General features: G+C 45.2%; 1 protein-coding gene across 2 annotated transcripts in view; it reads right to left on the bottom strand.

Moving 5' to 3' along the window:
• The window catches only part of DOCK1 (dedicator of cytokinesis 1), a 273,275-nt gene that overhangs the window by 204,744 nt on the left and 44,537 nt on the right, over positions 1-23,994 (bottom strand). For both annotated transcript variants that reach the window (XM_068198299.1, XM_068198300.1), the window contains exons 13-23: positions 23,595-23,720; positions 22,291-22,415; positions 21,910-22,008; positions 20,847-20,919; positions 19,019-19,122; positions 18,429-18,612; positions 13,386-13,483; positions 9,887-9,976; positions 9,442-9,542; positions 7,177-7,311; positions 3,711-3,819 (exon numbers count right to left, since the gene is read on the bottom strand). In XM_068198299.1, coding sequence (XP_068054400.1) covers positions 3,711-3,819; positions 7,177-7,311; positions 9,442-9,542; positions 9,887-9,976; positions 13,386-13,483; positions 18,429-18,612; positions 19,019-19,122; positions 20,847-20,919; positions 21,910-22,008; positions 22,291-22,415; positions 23,595-23,720 — 1,244 coding nt within the window. The remainder of the gene's footprint in view (positions 1-3,710; positions 3,820-7,176; positions 7,312-9,441; positions 9,543-9,886; positions 9,977-13,385; positions 13,484-18,428; positions 18,613-19,018; positions 19,123-20,846; positions 20,920-21,909; positions 22,009-22,290; positions 22,416-23,594; positions 23,721-23,994) is intronic.

The raw sequence follows: 23,994 nt of genomic DNA, 5'->3' as shown, positions 1-23,994 counted from the left end.
CACAAGACTGCAGTCTTTCATCCTGTGTCAGCTTGAAGGCTACTCCCACAGCAGATAGGAAAAAAAATCCAGTATATCCAGCCCAAGAAGTTGGAAACATCTCTGAGAAAGTTTCCAGTGGCAGTTCTGCTCCATGGCGATAAACTGTAAAGGAAAATTCCAGTTTTTGCAAGAAGAAATGGGAGCAGTGGGATGTGTGAAAGAAGCATCTGCCTTGTTTAATGTAAAGCACTTTAATTTTCTCTGTAGGTCTTTGCAACTTCTTATCTCTCTCCAGACACACTTATTTTGTCTATACTTATTTAGCTTCCCCAATATTTATAAAAATCCGTGGGAAAAAAAAAAAAGCCTAAAACTGCTACACAGCAAGATCTGCTGATCTTCCTGCACAACACAGGGACTTGGGATTTATCTGTTTAAAATCACTGGCTGTCCATAAAACTTCAGCAAAGTATCCAACAGCACACGAATTCCAGACTGGTTTGGGCTGGGAGGGACACAAAGATCCTTTTCTACCCCTGCCATGGCAGGGACACCTCCCACTGTCCCAGGTGCTCCCAGCCCCAGTGTCCAGCCTGGCCTTGGGCACTGCCAGGGATCCAGGGGCAGCCCCAGCTGCTCTGGGAATTCCATCCCAGCCCCTCCCCACCCTCCCAGCAGGAATTCCTTCCCAATATCCCATCCATCCCTGCCCTCTGGCAGTGGGAGCCATTCCCTGGGTCCTGTCCCTCCATCCCTTGTCCCCAGTCCCTCTCCAGCTCTCCTGGAACCCTTCAGGAATCCCCTGGAAGGGCTCTGAGCTCTCCCTGGAGCTTCTCCTCCCCAGGTGTCCCAGCCTGGCTCCATGGGAGGGATGCTCCAGCCTTTGGAGCATCTCCTTGTCCTCAGAGCCCCTCCCTGTGCCCAGCCCTGGTCCCCAGCAGTGCCCCCAGGAGATGCCAGCTGTGGTTTCTGCCCTCCCTTCCCCTCCTGGCCGTCCCAGCCTCCCTCAGAGGCTGCACCCAGCACACCCCTGCACCTGAGCTCTGGCCCTGGCTGCCCCCAGAACCCCCTGGAACAACAAACTCAGAAAAGATCCCTTTACTTCCTTTTAATTCCCCTCCTAAAGACGGCAGCAAGAGCCTGCCCTTGTACAAACCCCATAGCACAGGAGATCAGGGTTTCACCCTTGGGGAGGTGCAGCATTCCCAACCCTCTGCACCCCTTTGACCCCTTCCTGGGGTTTGGAACCAGCACCCAGGGGCTGCTCCAAGGCTCTGTGACAGCAGGGTGACAGCCCTGTCACCCCCAAGCCCTGCTGCTGGCCCTGCCTCTGATGGCTCCAAGGTGTCCTGCCCAAAGTGCCAGCTCCAGGAGGGGCACCATGCAGGGATTCATCCACTCTTCCTGACAGCAGTGTCCCCCAGTGTTGCCCTGATTTTTAAAAGTGTTTTCTTTTATAGTTCCTTTGAAAGTTTTAAAGTTCTCATAAAACTTCTTTAACCTTCTGATAATGCTTACATATTTGAGAGTCAGAGTTCCCACACAATTTCATGTAGAAATAGAAGAGTTTACATATTTCTCTGTGAGTAGAGAGAAATTATTAATTGATCTTTAGACCAGTGAGGTTGGAGAGATGGTAATTCCATCCTCCATTCCACAGTCACCTTTGGAATTCTATAAATACCAGATGTCTGAATAAAACTAACTCTTTTTCTCTTTTCAACTTACCAAGCTTCTGTGTACTCATTTCGTGTCCAACAGCAACACCCCATCTGCCCACCCCTCAGCTCACGTGTCACCCCCCAGCTCTGGGAGGTCCAGCTGATGCTCCCCTCCACCAGCAGACAATGGAGATGCTGAATGAGGCCTCTAAAGTCACCCCAGAGTGTCACTGGCACCTCCTGCAGCTCTGCCAGGCAGGATGCACAGAACCCACACTCGCCCTCTCCAAAAACCCCACATTTATCCACCCAGTCAACAGTTTTGTTCTCAGACACAGGCACACATTTCTGCCTGGTGCTCGCCCTGCACAGCTCCAGTGGACACCTGAACATCATAAAAGCAATTTCACGAGCTGCAAAAAGCCAATAGTAGCAATGATGTGTTCTAAGAGCTCAGCAATTAGAGTCCAGAGGAGATGAAAGCAATAAATAATGAATGAAAGCTTGTCAAGGCCTCTGCAAGGCATCCTCAGGCACACTGAACCCCACCCTGGCTCATCCCTCAGAGCTCCATCTGCCACCCTACAAACACAGACAGGAGCTGTGCTCTCCCCAAGCCTGCAGAGCTCTGAACACTGCTCTGAACACTGAGCTCTCCAGTCCTTGCCAGTTTTCCTTCCTGCATCTCAGGTGAACACAACCAAACCAATTTTTAGCTTTTTTTCTTCCCCAACAAGGTATAAATTGTTAAAGAAAGAAGCTCATGTTCATCTGCCTTCCTGCAGCAGGCTCTGCAAGGGAGTCTCAGGAAAAGAAACATCCCATTCCACTCCCATAATCTGCAAACTCCCTGTTTGTAAAACCCCAGAGAGCACACACTGAGCCACAGCCCCCACCTGCCCATTTCCATTCAGGACAGATGCTTTGGCAAGGAAATGAACATACAGCTGTCCTGAAACGTGTAATATCCCTACTTTGTCATCAGATGGTCCAGGCTTGTCCTCTCTGCCTAAAATATTCCTCCTCAGCTGCTTTATCCCCACTATCCCTTTTTGCTGTGTGCTCAGCATGGCATCAGGAGCCCCAGAGCTCAGCTACAAAGGACTGGGGGCTTTGACTCAGGACTTTTCCTGCTCCAGGAACTTCTCCTGCTGGCACAGGGATTTCCCACTCTGTCTTTGCAACCGCCTGAGCAGGAAGAGTCCAACTGTCCCCAAATCCCACCCCAAATCTCAGCCCCTTGATCATCTCTCAACTGACTCAGCAGGGCTGGGTCAGGGGTTTCACCTTTTCTATAAACTCTGGTTGGAAGCACAAGGAGAAGTTCAAGGTGCAGCTTATCAAACACACATTTAGGGCAGTCTCTGTAGTTTCCCACGATGAAAAAGAACCACTAAGTTCTGTATCCAGCCTCCTCTGGATACTAAAATCTACCAGTCTTGTAATTCAGAGCTTTTGCTCTGTGATATCAGCACCATTTGAGGGCACAGACCTCTTCCCCAATTGCACGAGCCAATGATCCCAAAATCAGATGCTGTTTTTTAAAGGGACACAAAAAAGGTCTTAGGGATGAAAGGTGGAGCTTCCACTCTCTCTCACTACTGATTTTCTTTTTTAAAATATGCACTAGGGCTTAAGATCCTATATTGAAGTTCCCGAACAGCCTCAGATATAAATAAATACATTAAAATGTGAGAATCTACACTGTCAGCAGCATCTTCAGTATAATGTCTTAAAAACACCTTCGCTTTCAGGTTATACAAGTTAAAAAAGCCAAATACCACTGAACCCAAATTAAGTTCTCTTTTTAAAATAAAAGTGAGGGTTCTGAAGCAATTAAAGGTTGGACTCGATGATCTTAGATGTCTCTTCCAACTTAAATAATTCTAGAGTTCTATAAATTTACTTGTTCAAAGAAAGTTCTTTACACAGTCACAAACCCTCCAGCAGAAGCACCAAGAGTGAACCTTGATTGAAGTGAAGCCAGCTTTTAAGCACAAATAAGCAAGTACTTCACTGCCTTATTGTGGTTGAGGATGCAAAACTGGAGATCTGGAAAGCACAAACCTTCACTATGACAGTCTGGTCAGAGTTGCTGCTCATCATCTCATTGATGGACTTAAAGAGCTGCAGCAGAGACTCCCTGAAGTCTGCTTCTCCTTTGTTTTCATACAGCCTGGAAAAGAATTAGGTTTCATCAGCACAAACCACAATGGAAATACTGTTTTAAAAAATCTGGTGGTTCTTTTAACAGTCAGATTGTTTTTTGTCTTACATTTTCTCTAGATTTTCTACAACTTTCTTCACCGAATCAAGAGCTTTCTTCCACAAAAAAAAAAAAAACAAAACCAAAAAAAAAAAACTCTCAAGACAAGACAGACTGGCTAGGCTGGGCCAGCAGGAAGAAGAGATTTTTATTGTGAAGCTGTCTCTGTGAAATGCCACATGCAGCAGTGCTGCTCCAGTCCCTGGTGGATCCCTGAGCAGTGCCCCGGTTCCCTGTGCCTGGGACAGCCTCTCCACCCTGCAGATGTCTGCCAGGACCCTTGTGCTGATGAAGGCAGAAAGCAGCCAGACAACTTGCCAGCAATCATTAAAATCTACCCGTGGCCTAAGGTGAGTGACCTTAAACTCTGGGAAAGAAAGAAAGAAAGAACCCATCGACCCTCCTTGTGCTAAGAAGATACTTTTTTTTTCCTGTGGGAAGGAAGCACTGAGGTTAAATCGTGGTTCAGCACTAATTTCAGGCTCAGTGTGCATGGGGTCAGCACAGCTGACACAGAGCAATGGCTCAGCCCCAGCTCAGCTGCAGAACAAGGGCCCTGTGCCTTCAGGCAGATTCCTCACAGCTGAGCTGCCCACTGGGATCCCCCCCCTCTCTCTCAGATGCTTTCATGGGGGTAAAAAACTGCACAGAGGCACCCGAGCAACCCCCGAGGCCAAAGAAATACAGCCAAGGAGAAGAACTTGGGCTGTATTCAATGAGTTACAATGGTGCAATGAGTGCTCCTGGAATTCTCTGCAGTGGTTCCAATGCAGAACCTGCCCTGCTCCAGGTGCAGGATGGCACAATCCTCACTGGACAACGAGGGGGAGACCACCACTGCCTCCACATCATCCTTGAAAACTTCTCCTCCTCGGGCAGCACGTGGGACTCACCCACACCAGGGTTAGTCAGACTTAACGTGACCCAAAAATGGGATCTGGAATCCAGATCAAATCTGAACAGGAGGAGTTACAAACATCACATGGGACTTCCAGGCCAGGCTGGACAGGGCTTTGGGTACCCTGGGACAGTGGGAGGTGTCCCTGCCCGTGGCAGGGGTGGAATGGGACGAGTTTAAGGTCCCATCCCACCCAAACCACTCCATGACTCCTTCCCCCAGTTAAACCCCATCTTTACCCAGTCAGCTCTGCTGGATCAAGAGCCTCAACAACAACAGCTGGGATTCCAAAGCCCTCCCTGGCCCCACTGGCTCCGATCCCCCCAGACACCTGGCACCAAGACCCTTTGGAGCAGCTCCCAGCACGAGTTCAAGTCCCTTTTACTCTCCACCATTTTCTCCTGGAATAAAACCCAGTAGGAAGGTCTTGAATGTAGTGTGCAGCTCAGAAAGGGAATTTCATCCAGAAATTTGCTAGATACAATCCTTGTACAATTTCTTTGTGTTCCTAGATCACAGAATCATGGGATGGTTTGGGTGGGAAGGGATTTTAAATCCCACCAAGTCCCACTCCTGCCATGAGCAGGGACACCTTCCACTGTCCCAGGCTGCTCCAGCCTGGCCTTGGGCACTGCCAGGGATCCAGGGGCAGCCACAGCTCCTCTGGGCACCCTGTGCCAGGGCCTGCCCACCCTCCCAGCCAGGAAAATTCCTTCCCAATATCCCATCTAAAGCTACATCGTGATGGATCACTGGAAATGGGCTTTTCTTGGGATAAACATGGAGTTCAGGATGTTCCTGCTGTTTTACACTGAAGTTAATGTGTATCATTTTTAATGTTGTGCTCATAAACCTTTGGAAGCCTCAGATATGAAAAAGTTTATTTTAACCTGGACACAGAGGAAATAAATACTACAGAAAAAAACCCCAAACCACTTAATTGTGTTATTTTGCTGTGCACACTTCTATTCCCCTTTTAGGCTAAAACTGGGAGTTATGCAGGATAGAAAACTTGTTAAGCCCTCCTTTCCATAATGGATTTCAGTGTCCCCCTGAACAGATTAGAGGTGAAACTTATACCAACTGAAAGAGTAACTGAACTTGACAGCCCAATAAATCAAAGTGCTTCAGACAAAAAGCTCTGCCTTTCAAAAAGGAAGTTATAATAAAAATAAACAAGTTAGTCACAAATGTGTTCCTACTGTCAGTTAATAACATCTATTTATTTAATATACCTGGTAAAGCACAAAATCTCTGCAGCTGTGAGAAATCAAGGTTTATACCAGGTTGGTCCTTCCAGCACTGCCTGGAGGAATTTAAGACTGTAGTGAATACACCACAAGCACTGGGATCATTACTGAGGAAATCAGAGATATTTCTAAAGGCCACTTGGAATATTTTGCCTTTACCAACCTTTGCTGTAGTGAACAAACAGATGTGCCACCATGCTTTAAGTGGATGAACTTCCATGGATTTATCCAGAACTCAACTGCTAAAACGCTCCATCCGTCCATGAAGCCCACCACCCCTTCCTGAAGTTAAAAATATGCCATATTTTGGAGTAAAAGCTTCAGCTTGCTGCTTGTGATTCCTCAGTGGAGCAGCAGCAATCCTGCATTTTAATCACTCCAAATCACACCCCCCAGGCAGGGCTTCAGTCCTGCAGCAGAAAATAATCACAGGCTCCTTCTGCATTCAGTAATTTTGCTGATTAATCCCTTGGCATGGAGGGTTGGGTCTCACACTGAAGGGCTGTGAATTTGTGCTTCCCACAAGGAAATCCCACAGCCAGTCCTGGAGGGTCAGATTGTCTCTAAATCCAATCTGCAGCCAGAGGGAATTTTATTTTTTCTGTTTTCAAGTGATTTGTAGGCCCTGCTACAGCCTCAGTGACATCCAGTATTTTATGAATCTCGCAGCAAGGCTCCTACAGAAATAAATTCCAAGCCTTAAATTAGAGAAAAGGGTGGTGGAGATGGTAACTGAAGAGCTCTACATAAATCCCTTGCAATGAGGTAGTTCCCCCTGCTAACAAGCAGTAAAAGGACTCAATCTAAGTGAAGATCCCATCAGCTTGGTTTATAACTTCTGTAACATCTTGTGTATAAAACACAATACAGCAACAGAAGTTTCCCCAAAGAGTGCCAAGCTTCAGCTGCTCAGAGACCTAAACTATCCTGATTTTACCAATTCACTGAAAATACAGCTCTCTGCTAAAGAGGGAAAACCCTTCCCCTGAAATAACTTCTCACAGCTTCAGGTATTTCTAAAATAGTGCAAGAGTAAGCAGTTTTAACTGCTGGGCTATAAATGCTGGCAGTTCTGGGGCATTATTGGCAATGGGAGGTCGAAGCACTGCCTGTACTCACTGGTTGAACAATATCCTGGACCGGACAATGAACTTGAAGATGTATTCCAGGGCTTTCATGGCTTTGAAGAGTTGGTCCGTGATCCCACACTTCTCAGCATTGTCCACGTATGTTTTTAAAACCTTGGTCAGCTTTCTGTTTAAATACAAAAAAACCCACACACGAGTTACGAGTATTCTCACAGAATTTCCATTTTGAAAGGTTTAAAGAAAAATTATGTGCCCACAGAGCTACAAAGTTAATTATTCAACTAATAAACTCATTACGGTTTTGTTTTGCTGATAAGTAGCTGGAATTTATTCTTTAGCAAAAAAAAGAAAAACCACAGACCATAACCTCATTTAACACACAAATAATACAACAAATCTCAGTAAGGCTGATTTTCTGCTGGATGTTCAGATGGATATTCAGATTTAGGCTCTGAGAAAAATGCACCCACTAATAATATTAATAATAAATAAATATAAATTATAAATAAGAATAAAAATTTGAAATTATTTATAATTATGATAAATAATTATAAATAAAAATAATTAAATACAAGCATACTGTTAGAATTAACACAAACTATAAGTTCCTTCATTCAGCAAGGCTTCCCCTTTAGAAAGCTTTCCCATGGTTTTTGGGCTTAAATGTATAAAATTTATTCCTCAAAGTACACACCAGCAGCTGGAAATTCTCTTCTTCCCCATTTTAAAGCCTATCAAACTCAAAAGTGAAACAATTTTCAAAATAATCCCATTTCAGCTCTCTGCCTTCCAATGAATATAAATCAGGGCTTTAATGCAACCACGAGCAATTCCATTTTAAATCATCCCAGCTCCAGTGCATGATCCAACATCCCCACTCCAAGTAAACAAGCTCCACATTATTCCCCACTAACAGAAAACAACACGGAGCTCACAGAGATCCTGCTGCCTGGGGATTTGCTGGAGCAGGAGCAAACTGCCTGAGAATTCCAAGTAAGCACTTCAATATTGCCAAGGCCACCTCTCTTTACTTCAGGGCTGAAGGCTGGGCTGGATGATCTTGGAGCTCTTTTCCACGCTGGATGCTCCATGAATAAAAGGCAGGGAGAGGGCAGGGATCTGCCACATCCATGGGGACACCTCAAGCCAGAATTCAGCTCTTCCCTGTCTCTGCCTCCCTGCACTTGAGGGAGGGAAGGAAGGGTGCTCTCCATGCCACGAGAGGAGCACCCTCAGCTCTCCCTGAGCACCTCAAGCCAGAATTCAGCTCTTCCCTGTCTCTGCCTCCCTGCACTTGAGGGAGGGAAGGAAGGGTGCTCTCCATGCCACGAGAGGAGCACCCTCAGCTCTCCCTGAGAAGTCCAGGTGATGCAGGATGCTCCACCCCGAGCTGCAACAGCAGCAACTCGGAGATCAAAATATCAGCCTTGACACTGCAGGCTCAACTCTCCTTTGGGAATTAAAGAAGGATCTTTAGGGCTCTTCCTCCAGAGGGTGCTGGGCACTGCCCAGGCTCCCCAGGGAACGGGCACGAGGCTTCAGAGCTCCAGGAGGGTTTGGACAGCGCTGCCGGGGATGCACAGAGTGGGATTTTGGGGTGTCTGTGCAGGGCCAGGAGCTGCACTCAGTGATCCCTGTGGGTCCCTTCCAGCTCAGGACAGTCTATGATTTCATGATTCTTCGCGATTTTAAATCGGTATTTTCAAACTTTTTCAGGTCCCTTCATTGCAACTCTGCACCAGCAAAGGGTACCCCAGGACTCCTGGTTTAGGTTTGCCTTCCCCCCAGCACTGCAAAGATTTTCACTGGATATTCTTCCTCCAGTGTAGCACAGCACCAAAGATTCCAACTGTCACAAACTACTTATGACAACAAAAATAATGTTTTTTTTTTTTTTGTCTTTCACTGCTTTTTCCCCACATTGACAGTAATGTGGACAATCAGGGTACGGTGTCATTTAATGCACAAAAAAAACCAGTATTTGAAGCATCTTAAATGGACATGATTTCCTTCCAATGTGAGTGAGAACTGTTTTTGTTTTCCTTACAAAACAGCTCCTGAAACTGTCAAATCATCCCCCTTCTTCATTACAGCACTATCAAAACTTCTCCTTGCACAGGACTGAAAGTTGTACCAATTTATTTACAGAAAGAAACAAAGACTACCCCCAAGTCTTTTTCAAGACCCTCCCAAGCTCATGGGCACATTCCTAATTAAGACACAAACAAGTAATTAAATAACATTACCTGGAAAAATTCTCAGAGTCACATGAGGAAAAATAAATTTTCCAACTTACGTGTAGGCCAAGGTAGCACTGAAATGCTTCTTGATGTAGGTCTCCAAGACAGGGTTGAAATGTTGGAATTTTCTGTCAGCAATCAGCCCAATGATAAATACCTGAAAAAACCAGCATAATTAGTGTGTTAGTCTCAAAAAAATCTTTAATTTTTGTCCATTCCCCTTTCTTCTCAGAGAAGAAACATTACTGACATTAAAATTTCTGTTCTGCTCCTGTGCTAAATTCTGCTGGTAATCCATTAAAATGACTGGATTTCAGTGCTTCCTTATTTCCTGGGAGGATGACATGATATAATCCAACTCCCTCTGGATGTGAACCTTTAAATATAGCTTTTAAATTAAATAATAACTCTCAGCTCAGACCTTTTCCATTAATAAACTTCATTCTATCATTAATTCCCCATTATTAGGTACATTTCAGACCCTCCCCACTGCAAACTCACCAAAGCATCAAACACCAAAGTGTCAAAGGTCTCGCTCTCCGAGTTCTCCATCATGATGTTAAAAAGGGCATCCAGTGTATCTTGAAGAAACTACAAAGAAACAACACAGCTCTCATCATGTTTTCAAAGGAAAATTAAATTGAGATTCCACACATGTTTCTACAGGTATCTTTACTAAAGCAAAGGCATTTGTTAGCCAAAAAAATGGAAAATCCAACACTTTTCTTTTCAGCAGATTATTTTTAGTGAAGTTGATTATCTATACACAGGTTACCACTCCAACAGAAAAAAAATGAAGTCAGAAATCACACTTGGCACACCTGGACAAGGACTTTAACCTGTGACAATGCTCCAACAACAAGAATTCCCAAACTGCAGATTCACCACACGCTCACCATGCATGGCTGAAAACCTGGGTGTTTCAGAGCACAAACCACACAAGCAACTGAGTCTCATGCCAAGGGAAGTGGGAGCTGAGCCACGGGAGGCACTCAGAACATCCCTGGCAGGGCTGCAGCACAGACCCACAGTCCCAGGTGGGATCATACATGCAGGCATGGGAACAGAGCCCCCCACTGCTGCCCCAAACCTACACAGCAAGGGCTTCACTCCCCCTGGCTGGGCACCCCCATCTGTGCAACACGAGAGGAAAAGCAGATTAGTGCCAGGGGCTTCCCAGTAAAGCACAAGGACAAAAGGTCCCTAATTCCAGGAGTTCTTCCCAGAGCCAGCCAGGGATCCATGCAGTGCCAGAGATACTCATCACTTCAGCTGGAATGGGATTGTGTCTGAGCAGCTCCTTCCTCCAGCTGGCACAGACACACAGGGGCTCCTCCAGGCACAGCCAGGCTGCATCACAGCTCAGTTTGGGTTGAGAAAGAAGGGGTTAAATGTGGATGGTTCCAGCATATCTGTTTCAAATCATCCCAGGATGGTTTGGGTTGGAAGGGACCTTAAATCCCATCCAGTCCACCCCCTGGGACACCTCCCACTGTCCCAGGCTGCTCCAAGCCCTGTCCAGCCTGGCCTTGGGCACTGCCAGGGATCCAGGGGCAGCCACAGCTGCTCTGGGCACCCTGTGCCAGGGCCTCATCTCCCTCACAGGGAAGTAAAATGCCAAAAAAAAAAAAAAAACACAAACAAAAAAAACATTTTGCCTTGTAGATGAGACAGAGGGAAGAACACCTCGACAAGCAGAAGGGAATTGATCCTGGGGTTCCAGCTACAAGAGGCATTCCACATCCTGTGAGAGGGATGGAAAACTATCCTGACTCCCATCTTCCTCCCTTAGCAATGTTCAATGAGCCTCCTGGATCAAGCCTGATCCACCTGATCTCCTCAACCTACAGTCAAATGTCAGGAGTTAACCCCATTCACAGCTGAATGTCAAACTCCTTAAACCAACTGAACACAGAGTCACAGTTCATGCTGCTGAGGATGAAAAAACACAATAGCCCAAATTCTTGCAGCTGATCTTAGCCCAGTCCTGGGGAAGAGCCAGCTCTTAATTTCACCACAGGGGCAAAAGGAAAACATCACCTTCTCACAGCCTTACTCATCCCCTTAGAGAAGATGTGCAAATAAAGCACATTAAAGGCTGGACTTGATGTTCTAGAGGTTGAACTCTGTGATCTCAGAGGTCTTTTCCAACCTAGATGGTTCTGTAATTCTAAATGATTCTGTGGCTGCTGCCTGCTGGCAGGGAGGGAAGTGCAAAGCACAGATTTGAGCCTTGGCAGGAGAAGTTTCTCTCTTGGTCTGAAGAGAAGCTGCACTCTTGGGTCCCACATGCTGAGTCCCTTGGAAGCCAAAGGATGGTTGGGAGGCTGATCAAGCCTTCATTTCACATTCAGGCACCTCAGCCTGACTTTCATGAGCAGAGTTCAAGTCTGAAATCAGTTCACCAGGACTTGGTGCAGCAGCAGGAAGAGCACAGCAGACATGCTGCTGCTGTGTGAAGGGGCAGGACATTTCTCAGGTGGCATGAATAATTCCTACACTATTAGTTTACATTCTCATACTGCACAGACTCTGCACAAATGGAGCCAGAGCCTCTGGGGAAGGGAGATAACATTTACAGCTTCCACACACTCTGGGAACAGGCACAGAATGGGGATCTGAGTTCATCTCCACTCAAATAAATGAACACCAGTAGACCCAGGCCTTTTACTGGGAGTTTTTAAAACAGGCAATGGTTTAACAGAAAATAGGAATATGTTTTATCACATCAATACTTTTTCTAAAGGTATCCAGGCTGCACTGGGTATTGTAGTTAAAAACCTGAAGGACAAAGAAAGCTGGGGGAACAGAAAGGAACAGTTACAAACCAGATCCTGCAATGGAGCAGCCCCCACAAAGATGGAACACTGCTGCAACAGATGGAGAATGGAAGCACTGGCCCTCTGAAAAAAGGATAAAAATGGTGGTGGGAGCAATACCAAACACTCCCTCTTCTGCCCTCTGCCTGACTCCAGCTGTGCTCAGATCCCTGGGAGCAGGAGAAGGGAATCTCACGGGGTCCTGAGCGTGTGCCAGCTGGAGAACTCGCTCCAGAACGGCTTTTACTCCAACCCCACTTGTGGTGCATGCTGAGGAAACCCCTGACCCCCACCCAGCAGGAGAGTGCCACACGTTCTGGGATGTCACATTTGGAGAGGAGGGAGAACTCCAAGTGGCAGAGCCATGGCAGTGCTCAGCAGGAGCCAGTACCATGGGCAAGACTCTGCTCTCAAATGACCCAGGACAAAACCACAGCAGCAGAACCTTCCTAAAACACAGATCTGTGGGAGCCCGCTTTCCCCACCCTCCAAGGAGGGCAAAAATCAGCATTCCCAGGTGCTTTAAGTTACCTCAAGCTAAGGCTTCATTATGCTTCTATTAAACAACTAAAAATCCCCTGAAGTAAGGAAAGAACTCTCCAGGGTCACCTGTCCCCAAGCACATCTTTTGACACTCTTTTAGATTTGATTTATTACAACACCTTCCATAAAGTCCCAGCCTCCTCTTTTGCACAGCTAAATCTGTCTTTATGTAGCTCCCTGCAATCACTCAGTGGCCTTGGCAAATGTAAATAACTTGGCTCAGCTAAATGTTTCCAGAAGTATTTTTTAAAAGAAAACAACAGCAGCACACCCTAGGATTGCATTCCACATCCATAGATCAAAAATACATTTAACATCACCATGTAAGACTTCCAAGATGGTCTGATCTTGCAAAGAAACACACCTTTTCTTCATGTGTCTGTATATAAAAATTCACCAAAGTGCTAGGAGAAAAACAACCTGTTTTCAGAAATGTGCATTTGATGTGTGTTTTATCAGCTCTCAAACATCTGAAATGTTCCTGGAGGGCAGGGAGAGGAGCATCAGCATCCTGAAGTTTGAGGTTCCTGGCTGCAATTTCATGTGCAAATGAGTGCAGTGAGGTTGAGGGGGAAAGTGTGGGGAGCCAAAAAAAGACACCTCAAAATCTGGGATTGTTACAGACATTAACACATTACCTTGACCACTTCACCACCATCAACCTTCATCAGCTGCTTCAAGTTCTGGTGCAACAGGCTCGTGTTGGATCTCCACTTCAGCAGTCCCAAGAGATCAACTAGGAATAAAAAAAACCCCAACAATTATCTCCTGCAGGCTCTTTCCCTTTCCTCACTCTCCATCATCACATGCAGGACAAAGTTTTATTTCCTTACTTCAGCCTTTTTCCCTGGACAGCAATTTATTTCTGGTACCCTCTGATGCTGCAGAAAGCTGGGACAACCCTTGTGCCCTGACAGAACTCTGAAAGGCTTTCAGAAAAGCAGCCAGCTTTTGAAATATCAGCAGGAAAATCTAGGCCAAGGAAGCCTGGTCCCTGGGTTTTTGATTTGCTGTACACAACAGTTGTGCATTTATTAAAAAAAAAAAAAGCCAAAATGAAATTAGTCAGCCACCAACACAGTCGTATCTACAGGGCAGTGACTCTCCCAGCATTTATGGCTCCAGCTTCTCTGCTCTCACTGCATAAACTGAAAAGAAAATAAAGCAAAATGAAGCACAAAGAGTTTCAAACTAATTGAGAGTGGGGGGAAGCTGGGTGATGAATATCTGCCAGTGCCCACACTGCCTGGCTGCTCCCAAGGGATGGACCCTGAGGCACAGCCCAGATCGTGCCACCGGCCCCATCCCCAAATCCTGCAGCCTGAAGATGGTGTCACTTCAGCATTCCCTGATGAATACAGGGGGAATACAGGAGGCCAGCACTCTCATTTGTGATTGCAAAGCTTCCTTTAGGGAAAACTCCTGGGGAGGGGCTCTCAGTGGGGTTCCCCTGCAGAGCAGCAGCTCCCTGGGGAATACCAACTCCAGCCCTGGAACCCAGCACTGCCCACAGACCCCGAACCCCACACTTCTCCTGCCTTTGCCAAAGCAGCCTCAGGGGAAAGTTCTTCCCCGTGAAAAGTCAGCTTTCAGCACAAAACAGAACTCCCAGCAACTCCTGCTCAGGAGAAGCCTTCAGTAACAACCTGAACACAATGATCTTAAAGGTCTTCTCTACCTTCAGTGATGTTATGGCTAATTTAAAGACTCACTACCTTCAGTTTAACCCCTGGCCCACCTCCCCAGAGAATTCATACTGTGTCAATGTGCCCAAAATCACTCAAAACAGGCACTTTCTCCCAACAAATACCCCTTCACCTCTTCGCTATTCAGGCTTCCAAAGCAACCAACACAACGTTGACCAAGGCATGACTCTGCAGAGCTGATTCTGGAAATCATCTGCAGAGACTCAAAGCAGCTGCTATGCTTTTCTCAAAAACCTTTCAATTTAAGTAATAAATGAATTACTTCTAGTGGAAAGCACTACAGTACTCCTTGGAAAGAGTCCCCTCTGAGCAGCACTCAAACCAAGCCTTCTCATCATCTCTTTGTGAGGAGAAATCAAGAGAGTTTTACTGCATTAAAGCTTTGAAAGAGTTGAATCCAAGTCCTCCACTCCCTTTTAATACATCCTACAAGAAACCTATAGCCTGAACCCAAAGTCTTAGAAATACAGTATTAACCAAAAAAAAAAAAAAAATTGCTTCTGGAAGCAAAGCAAAGATGCCTCCATGAGTTATCCAAAGTGTTTCATGGATATATTTATATCAGCATTCCACCCCTGAATTTGGCTGCAGTCTGACTTCTAACAAGGCATCAGCTTGACAGAAGAAATGATGTGAACAAAAGCCAGCCCACAGACGAGCTCTGAACAGCATCGTGGATTGCCCCAAGAAAACAAACCCACGTGGACTGGCAGCGTGATGGCAGAGCAAATGCTAAATGAATATACATTTGTGAGCACAAAATGTCAGTGCAGGCCAGCTGAAAGGGAAAAATAACTTACAGGGTATGGAAAAATGGGCACTCGCTGGTAATGCAAGCATTAATTAACCCCAGCAAAGCAGCAGTCAGGCAGCTAATCCCACTCTTTTCACAGGGCTGCGTGCAAAATAGTGCAGAAAAAGGATGTAAAACAGTATTTTAGCCTACAGGAAACAGGAATGATGGAGTAAGCCTAGGTCAAGTGAAATTTGAGGTTAGAAAACATCAAGAGGAAGACAGAATGAGGTTGCCCAGAGAAGCTGTGGCTGCCCCTGGATCCCTGGCAGTGCCCAAGGCCAGGCTGGAGCAATGTGCAACGGTGGAAGGCGTCCCTGGATGATCATTAAGGTCACTTCCAACCCAAACCACTCTGGGATCTGTGAATTCCCATTTAACAAACATCCAGACTGCAAAGTCCCCAGCAGCAGCAGCTTGGCTTTATTAATGTGATTTATTATTCGAGGGACTGCATATAAAGACTGTTCTTTTACAGGGTATTTAACAAGTGGAAGGAAACACCCCACGTTCCGGCCTATCTGCTTTCCTTAACCTGGATCTGTGCAAAAGCTTCCCTACAGAAACACCCAAACTTTTCCCAAAGCCCAGCCACTGAATTCAGTTAGACAGTATTTCCCCTCTAACTAAATTCCCATCTGTTCTTTGAAATTCTCTGCCTTCTTAACTTTTGATTTTCCAGTCTGTGTGATTTTTATTTTAATTGTGCTTACATCTTCACTTTTTATGCCACCATAGCACTTTAATTTGTCCTATGTGTGTGTCAGGGATCTTTTAATTATCAACTGTGCTAAGTCAGATTTCTCCCAAGTGTTCTCCAAAATCCTGGTCTCCCTAGTTCCTCCAAGTCCTGACTCCAGTGAAGGAACAGCCACTCTTATCCAGAGATTTGAGTCCTTCAGGCACAGGAGAAAACAGAAATTCTTGGAATAAGCTTTCGAGGCACCCTGGATGCTTCCAACAGCAAATCCACGGGGACAGCACAGCCAGCTCTGCCTCCTGATAACTGAGCATTATCCCAACAAGCCATTAATTCAGCTGATTCCAGTTCTGTTCCCATCACCCTGGTAATACAAGGACATCCTGGAAGTCTGGAAAGAGGCACCAGGAGCATTTATTTCCACAGGCACTGAGGGCTCCTCCTCCTCCTCCTCTCTGTCTTGTGTCGCCACTCTTCCTCAAAACTAACTGCAAAATCCAGGAAAAGGCCAGGGAATGTCCTGCTTCAATAAATTCTGCTCAAATCACTTAAAACTGGTCAAGTGTTACACCGAGTAGACACCTCACACCATCACTCTCTCTCAGTCTCAGCAGTGGCCAAGTTTGTCATTTTGAAGACTCTTCCACGCTAAGGACATTGATTACTGACGGAAAAGGAACACTAAAAACTCACAGTTCACAGAGAACTGAAGTCAAGGGAGTGTTCAGAGAGCTCAGACACAAAAAAGTCTCTGCACCATCGAACACCCCACGGAAAAAGCCAGATGACTTATTCACATACTTTCAGAATTACTAAAAATAAGTCTTAAGGCCAGTTCTAAGATAGTTATGGAGGGTAAAGAAAGAACTATTATAGGTAACCAAGAGGAGAAAAATCTGCTTTGGCTCCACATTTTTGTAAGTGAGGATAAAAACTGATTTTTACTTACTTGTTTTTTAAAAAGGTAAAGGAAGAATATTAATCAACCATTTTACAAAACTTAAAATCAGCTTCAGAAATCACCATCTGAAAACCACTGCAGACTTTTATGAAAACTGACACTTGAGGGAGGAATTTAATGATGATTTTTTGGTTTTGTTTCTTTTCTGCTCAACGAGACATGGTGATCTTGCTTAATAATGTCACAGTACTTTGAAGAGAGAGAAAAGACTTTGGCAACTCCAAGGAAAAGTTTCCCAGACAACATAATTAACAGCAGCATTAAATAAAGATCAGGCCTTCAAAGCAACCAATATGTAAATTAAGCACCAAACAATGCTGAGGCTTAATTTTAATAGCAGTTCTGTGAAAGCCACATCAATATATTGATCACTGGGAAATACTTTTAACTACTGACGAGCACTAGGGAAGGCTGAAGGGAAAAACAGCACTGATTTTCCAACAAAAAGCAGTTTAATTCCAGATGTTGGATCCTGCTCTCCCAGTCCCAGCTCCTCTGTGCTGCGAGCCCATCTCTGCTGGGAAATCCTACAAGCACATCCCAGTTTTTTTGCTGAATGCCCTGCCAGGCTCCAAGGCTGCCAGACTGCAGTGGATCTGATGCGCTGTGCATGTGAAACAGCCGGGATGAGCTGGGAGACGCCACTGGAAAACAGAGCAGCCAGCCCCGGGCTGGAGTCACACCGGGCAGGGACATCCCCCCGGACAGAGGGGACTCTGCACGCGGCAGCGTCGTCCTGATCCCCACCCAGCTCCCCACAGCCCATCCTGAGTCACAGCAGCTCCCTGCAATGACTCACTCCCCGTGGAATGACCCTCCCACACTCCCCACTCACTGCTGGTGCAGCCAGGGATCGCTCCATGGCAACCGAGCCCGGAATTACACAGAGGGCACAGGCTGCAAATGGGAAATATTTGCTTTGGTGGCTGCCACCAGCTTCCCACAGCCTTGGGATGCACTCAGCCAGCTGACAAACAGGACAGATGCGCGGAACGCAAGGCTGAAAAGGAACACACGAAGCCAAGGCCACTCCTGGGAAGGTGTGGGAACATCAGGGTGGCCTGCAGGTAACCCATGCTCCCCCAACACCCCTTCTGCACACAGGAGAGAACACCAGAGCTGCCCTCAGCCCTGAGATATGGATACTGCACCGTGGAATAACAAACCAGCATGTTTGGGAGCAGAGCCCTGATGTTACCTACTCCTGAGAGCAAACTCATCCCCTCCCTCAGTGCTATTTCTCAAGGAAAAGTGAAATGCCACAGAGCCTGTTTCCGTGCATTTCAGGGCAACTATATGGGAAACAATAACCCTGGTTCCACTTCCCTTGGGATTCTTCTGTTTTTTCAGAGACATCAACTGCTCTGGAGCAAAAGTGAGAAGAGCTTGGATGGTTCACGCACTCACCCACACAATCTAACCCAGCAAACATGGAATGGGGATGGAGAAGGCAGCCAAGTCAGCACACAGTTCCCAAGGCTGCTGTGAGGAGCAGGAGCTCCAGCAGCTCTGGGGACTCACCGTTCTGGGTAAGTTTTGTTGAACAGACCAGGGTGGAAATCTGGAAGGAGTCTTTGCTGATGGTGCAGCTCCCAAGGTTCTGCATGCTCTTGCCTGTTGCTGAGTGTCCCTTCTCCTCCAGCTCAATTTTTGTGGATGGCAGACTGAGATAGGTTGAGGCATCCTCCAGCTTCTTGGCCTCTGCCTACAGGGATGTTTGAAACACAGCAGGAGAAAATATCCAGTCAAAACCTCAGCAATAAGAAAATTTTAACCTTTACACTGGATTTCCTTAGGTTTGGAGCTAGCAAATGCATCTTTAACAACACTAATTTAGCACTAATCTGGCTGCATTAGAGCCAAAATGGGATTATTTAAAAGGCCACAGAATTCATTTTTTCCCAACCCACAAAAAACTCAACAAATCCTGTTGAAATTACAACATATTAAAGGTTTAACACTCCATCTCCCATATAAACAAACTGCTCAGGACTTGCTGCTTAGTTTGATTTAACAGCAGAGTTAAAAACACATTTTCCAGTGTAATTCTGGAACAGAATTCCCCAGAAGTCAGTCACTGAAGCTTCCCTGCTAGGAAGTCAAAATTCTACCTTGTAAACGATAAGGTCATGCTCTCCATCCCTCAGAGTCGTCCCATCGTATCTCATGAGCTTCACAAATGCCAGAGCAAATATTTTCTCAGATTTATCTTTGGCTGTTACCAAAAAAAAAGAAACCACAAAAAAAAAATCAATCACCACAATTATTTCTACAGACAGGACACCTAAATCTCACAAACATGGACAACCTATCACAGCAAAAATTCTCATGTAAATTAAGTGTACAAAAAAATGGGGAAGTCTTCTAAAAGCAAGACAAAAACAAAAACAAAAAAAACCCAGCTAAATGAACACATCAACAATAACCAGATCCTTTTTATTTCCATATTCTGTCTGTTCTTTTTGGAAAGCTTTATAAAGGCAAATTTCAAAAACAAAACAAAAGTGATGCATTGAGAAAGCCCAGGTTTTTAGAAGAATGGCAGTGTTTGGGAGCTGGAATAAAGATGAAACACCAGCACTGAGCATCTCATCAGAGCACAGAGCCCTGAGGACAGACATTTAGAGGGGAAACATTAGAAGCAAAACAAAAACTGGATCCATAAATGCAGATGAAGTGCCTCGGTTTTTTGAAAGCTGACCCATTCTGCAGCCAACAGGAACTACAGAATGCATTCAGCTTGTTCTTGGTCACATCTGTTGGCAAATGTTCAAAAGAACAAAGCAATAGATGAAGGAGAGATCACAAAGGAAGCTGAGAAGTAAAGCCAGAAGGAAAGTGTCATCACCTCGGGACAGCCCAAGGAGCCTGGGAGAAAGCCCCGAAAGGGGCTCTTGTTAATATTTAGGAGTGACCTCTTTTAAATATTTAGGCTGTGGCCAACCTAAATATTTGAGTAATTCTAATAATATTTCTGACTCTAATAATTTGTAGCACACAATCATAATTCTGGTAATAATGATGGTGACTTTTGGAAGATATTTTTCCTTTAAAAATATCATTGTCTAGATTATTTCATTAATTTTCTTAATCCTGAGGTCTTCAACTACTGATGCTAAGCCAACTCTTAAATTCCACATTCCCATTTTTTGAAGATCTTTATTACTCCCTACCTCTAAGATACAGAATACCACAATCCTCTGAATTATTAATGAAAAGCTTTACTCCATTAGTAACCTAATAAAAAATTCCATTTATTCCCTTTGGGGAAAAAATTGGGCAGGGAAAGAAAAAACTCAATTGGGATAGGTAAGAGTGAGGAAGATGCAGTGGGAAAAAGGAGCAGAGACATGACAGTGTGTCACAAATTTAATCCTGCACCAAAAGCAAAGGCAATGATCAGTTCTGGACTGGGAATGTGGGAATGACATCCCTGCTCCAGGAATTCCCAAGGATGATGCCTTGTGCAGGCTGCCCTGGAGCAGAGGCTGGGCAGAGCTAAAGAATAAAGCAGGGATTTATTCAAAGGATCTCCTCATGGATCCACCTTGGGCAGCACCAGAGCCCAGCCAGGGCTGCACCCAAATGAACCCAAATGGTCCCAAAAAATGGATGACTGGTCACCAGGTCTCTCACTTTTATAAATTCTGCTCCATTTGCACATTGCAGTTCATTGTCCCATTCCAGCTTTAGCCCATGCAGTCCCATCCTGCTTGTTTTTCTCTCTCCAGCCCACGTTGTTTGTGCTCCTGGGCTGAGATTTGGATCATTTGTCCTTGGTCCCCAGCTGGAGAAGGAATTATTTTGTCTCCCTGCTCTGTGCAGAGAGCTCACCATCATCCCTCACATGGAGCCCAGACCCTCACACTAAAGCAGCACAGAATGTGAAAAACAGAAAAGCCAAAACCTGAGGCATCAAGGAGAGGCTGAGTTACTCACAGTCCTGGGAGGATCTGTGGCGGAAGGTGAACCTCAGGTGGCTGCGGTTCACGTCCTCGATGGGGATCGCAACCTGGCACCAGGGAGAGGAGAAGGAAACGGTCAGGGCAGCAGATTCAGCCTCTCCCAGCCCCATTCAGACATCTTCCAGCACTTCCAAATGACCAGTGAGTGACAATCCCAGCAGCACACCCATCCTCAGCAGCCCCTTTCTGTCTACAGGCACAGCAAGGCACCTTCGGAGTGAAAACTGTGGCGTGGGGAGTAGCTGCAAGGCCTTTGTGAGCACACAGCCCCCGCTCCCACTGCTGCAGAGACTGAATGGATTCCAGAAAGCCACCATCAACCTCCAAATGTGGCAGTGGAAAGGTTATTAGCCCAGCAAAACAAGCGGGCTTAAAGCACAACCAGCTCCCCAAACTGTGATGAGTCCAGCACAAGGGGAGGGGAGAAGAAGGAAACGGTCAGGGCAGCACCTTCAGCCTCCCCCAACCCCATCCAGACATCTTCCAAATGATCAATGAGTGACAATCCCAGCAGCACATCCATCCTCTGCCATTGCCCAACAGCCCTTTTCTGTCTACAGACACAATAAGGCAAGTCTGGAGTGGAAATTCTGCTGTGGGGAGCAGCCTCAAGGCCCTTGTGAGCACAGAGCCCCTGCTCACAGGCAGGCTGAATGGATTCCAGCTTTGCAATCTCCTAACGTGGCAATGGAAAGGTTAGTACCCCAGCAAAACAAGCTGGCTTAAAGCACAACCACCTCCCCAAACAGTGATGAGTCCAACTCTATGGCAAATGTGTTTTAGCCTTAAAATCCTGCTCTCCTCTAGGCCAGCTTCATGGAAATAGAGCAAACCATTCCTGAAGAGGTGCTGGAGTTTCCCCACTACAGTCATCCTGAGCAACGGCTGAAATAAAATTCAAACTGCAATGAAAGTCAAAGCCTTTCTTAGCTGAGCTATTCCTTGCCCTGCTGAACACAGGCACTGCACATCCCCACTTTTGTTTCCCACTGGAAGCTGTATTAATGGCAGAGAAATTATTTTAACAGTTTAAATACCTTTACAGTCTCAAACCAGCGAGGCTGCTTTACTTGGTAATAGATCACTGACTTGTACTCTGAGATGGCTTCATCACCAGCACCAGGAAAAATAACACTCTGCAAAAACAAACAGAAGTGACGTTTATGTCACTTAAACTCCACTTTTTCAGTCAAATAAACAAAAAAGAAATCAGTGAAGCAGGTCAGAATAAGAGAGAATGCTCCTCATGAAACTGGTACCAAAATGCACCCATTGGATAAGGCAAGATGTATTTAATGATGACAAGTTTGGTTGAAAATAAAAACTGGGACCTTAAGCTGACAAATACAGCTGTTGAAATGGCTTAACACGATATGTATCAAAATCAAGAAGCCCCCAGACATTAAATACTTTAATACCTCTAATCTCTTGCCATCTTCATCATAAACAGACACTGTGACTTCCACATTCTTTGCTGTGGTTTTACTGCCTTTGTCAAAATCTCCCTGCACCAAGGTGACGTAGATGTCATTTCGAACATCTCCTGCAAGGGAAAGCAAAGCACAAAATAACCGACAATTCTTACAGGAAACCCAAGGCTTTGGGAAACCAAGGACACACAGAAACAATGGCACAACATTTCAAACACCACATTTCCATTTATTTCATTTTTGCACAACCTCTTCCAGCATTCACTTGAAAGGAGAAGTTTCAACACAGTCATTTATCCCGTACAAAGGTATTTTGCAATTTAACATATTTTAACAGCCTGCAAGAGGTCTCTAATTTGTTACAGCAGGAAGAGGTTTGATGTTTTTGCTGGCCTGGGGGTTGCAGAGGAGGGTTGTATTTAGATTTCTGACTAAAAATGCTCCTCAGCTCCACCCCAGTTCAACAGAAATTTTGACAATGAGCTGGGGAACCAAGGGATTTCCAATAATTTTATGAGCCAGCACAGGATGCAAACAAGGTGCTGAGGCACTCACTTGTGGAAGAAACTCTAAAACATCTGACAGACATCTGTCAGCAGCCACAGGGAGACCTGGAACTGGGGTGGGCTCTGGAAACACCTCATGGCTCCCGCAACACCCATCAATCTGCAAAGAACACTGCAGGTTCTGCTCTTGCCCATGGCAGTTTTTATTTTGAGAAGCACCACGTTTTTGGGTTGGTTTTCATGGCTTTTGGTTTGTTTTGTTTTTTGGGTTTTTTCTTTTTTTTTTTTTTTTTTTTGTAAACACCTGAAGGGAACATGCACAGAATACACGTATTTTAAAAAAATGATGTGGCTCTCTTTCAAATGCATTATCCAGAACAGGTACAAACCCTAAGAGAGCTGCTATCTCTAAATCAAGCCTGTGCCTCAAAAATCTGCTTTGGATTCAGCACAGGAGAGAAGTTTTACATATGCCCTTGCTATGGGGATAATACAAAGTGTGTACCTGGTGTACATTCATTTTAACTGGGGAAAAAGGAGAATTTCCACTCTCACTGGGATTTCCTGTCTTCTTTGTGGGAGTGGGAGCTCTATTTATCGATGTTGGCATTAACAAAGTATTTTACTTTTTTTTTTAATGAGACAACATCTTTTGATGATTTTTTTTTTAATGCACACCATACCTTAAACTCATCTTTAATTTTTTTTTCCTCCAAAACCTCCCATACATACAGACATTTAAAGCAGGTTAAAATACAACAAAGCAGCATTAATTAAGTGCCTTACCAGGCATGATAATCTCAGGAAAGCCCATTTTCCGAGCCACTGCTGTTGACCTGTCCACTAAGTGTGGAAACTCTTTCCTAATCTGATGGATATCTCCTGGAAGAAGTTTCAAAGTCACCCACAGACCTGTTGTACAAAAAAAAAAAAAAAAACACAATTATCAAATTGCTGGGATTTATTCCTGCTTACTATAGATTTCTTTCTACAACTTGAAAAATGCAAAACACTTTCAAATAATTAATTAGGTATGTTAAGATAACTAATCTTCCTTTACTAAAAAAAAAAATATATTTTAAAACACTCAACAGATCTCATCACTTCACACAAAAATATGAGTACAGCACACAGAATAATTTCTGATTAAGTTCCATGTTCTTTGTAATGAGATGTTTATTTTCCA

Source organism: Anomalospiza imberbis, chromosome 8, assembly GCF_031753505.1.
Source record: "Anomalospiza imberbis isolate Cuckoo-Finch-1a 21T00152 chromosome 8, ASM3175350v1, whole genome shotgun sequence".
Classification (NCBI taxonomy): Eukaryota; Metazoa; Chordata; class Aves; order Passeriformes; family Viduidae; genus Anomalospiza; species Anomalospiza imberbis.
Note: the sequence above shows the minus strand (reverse complement) of the source record. Positions and strands in the feature narration are given on the sequence as shown.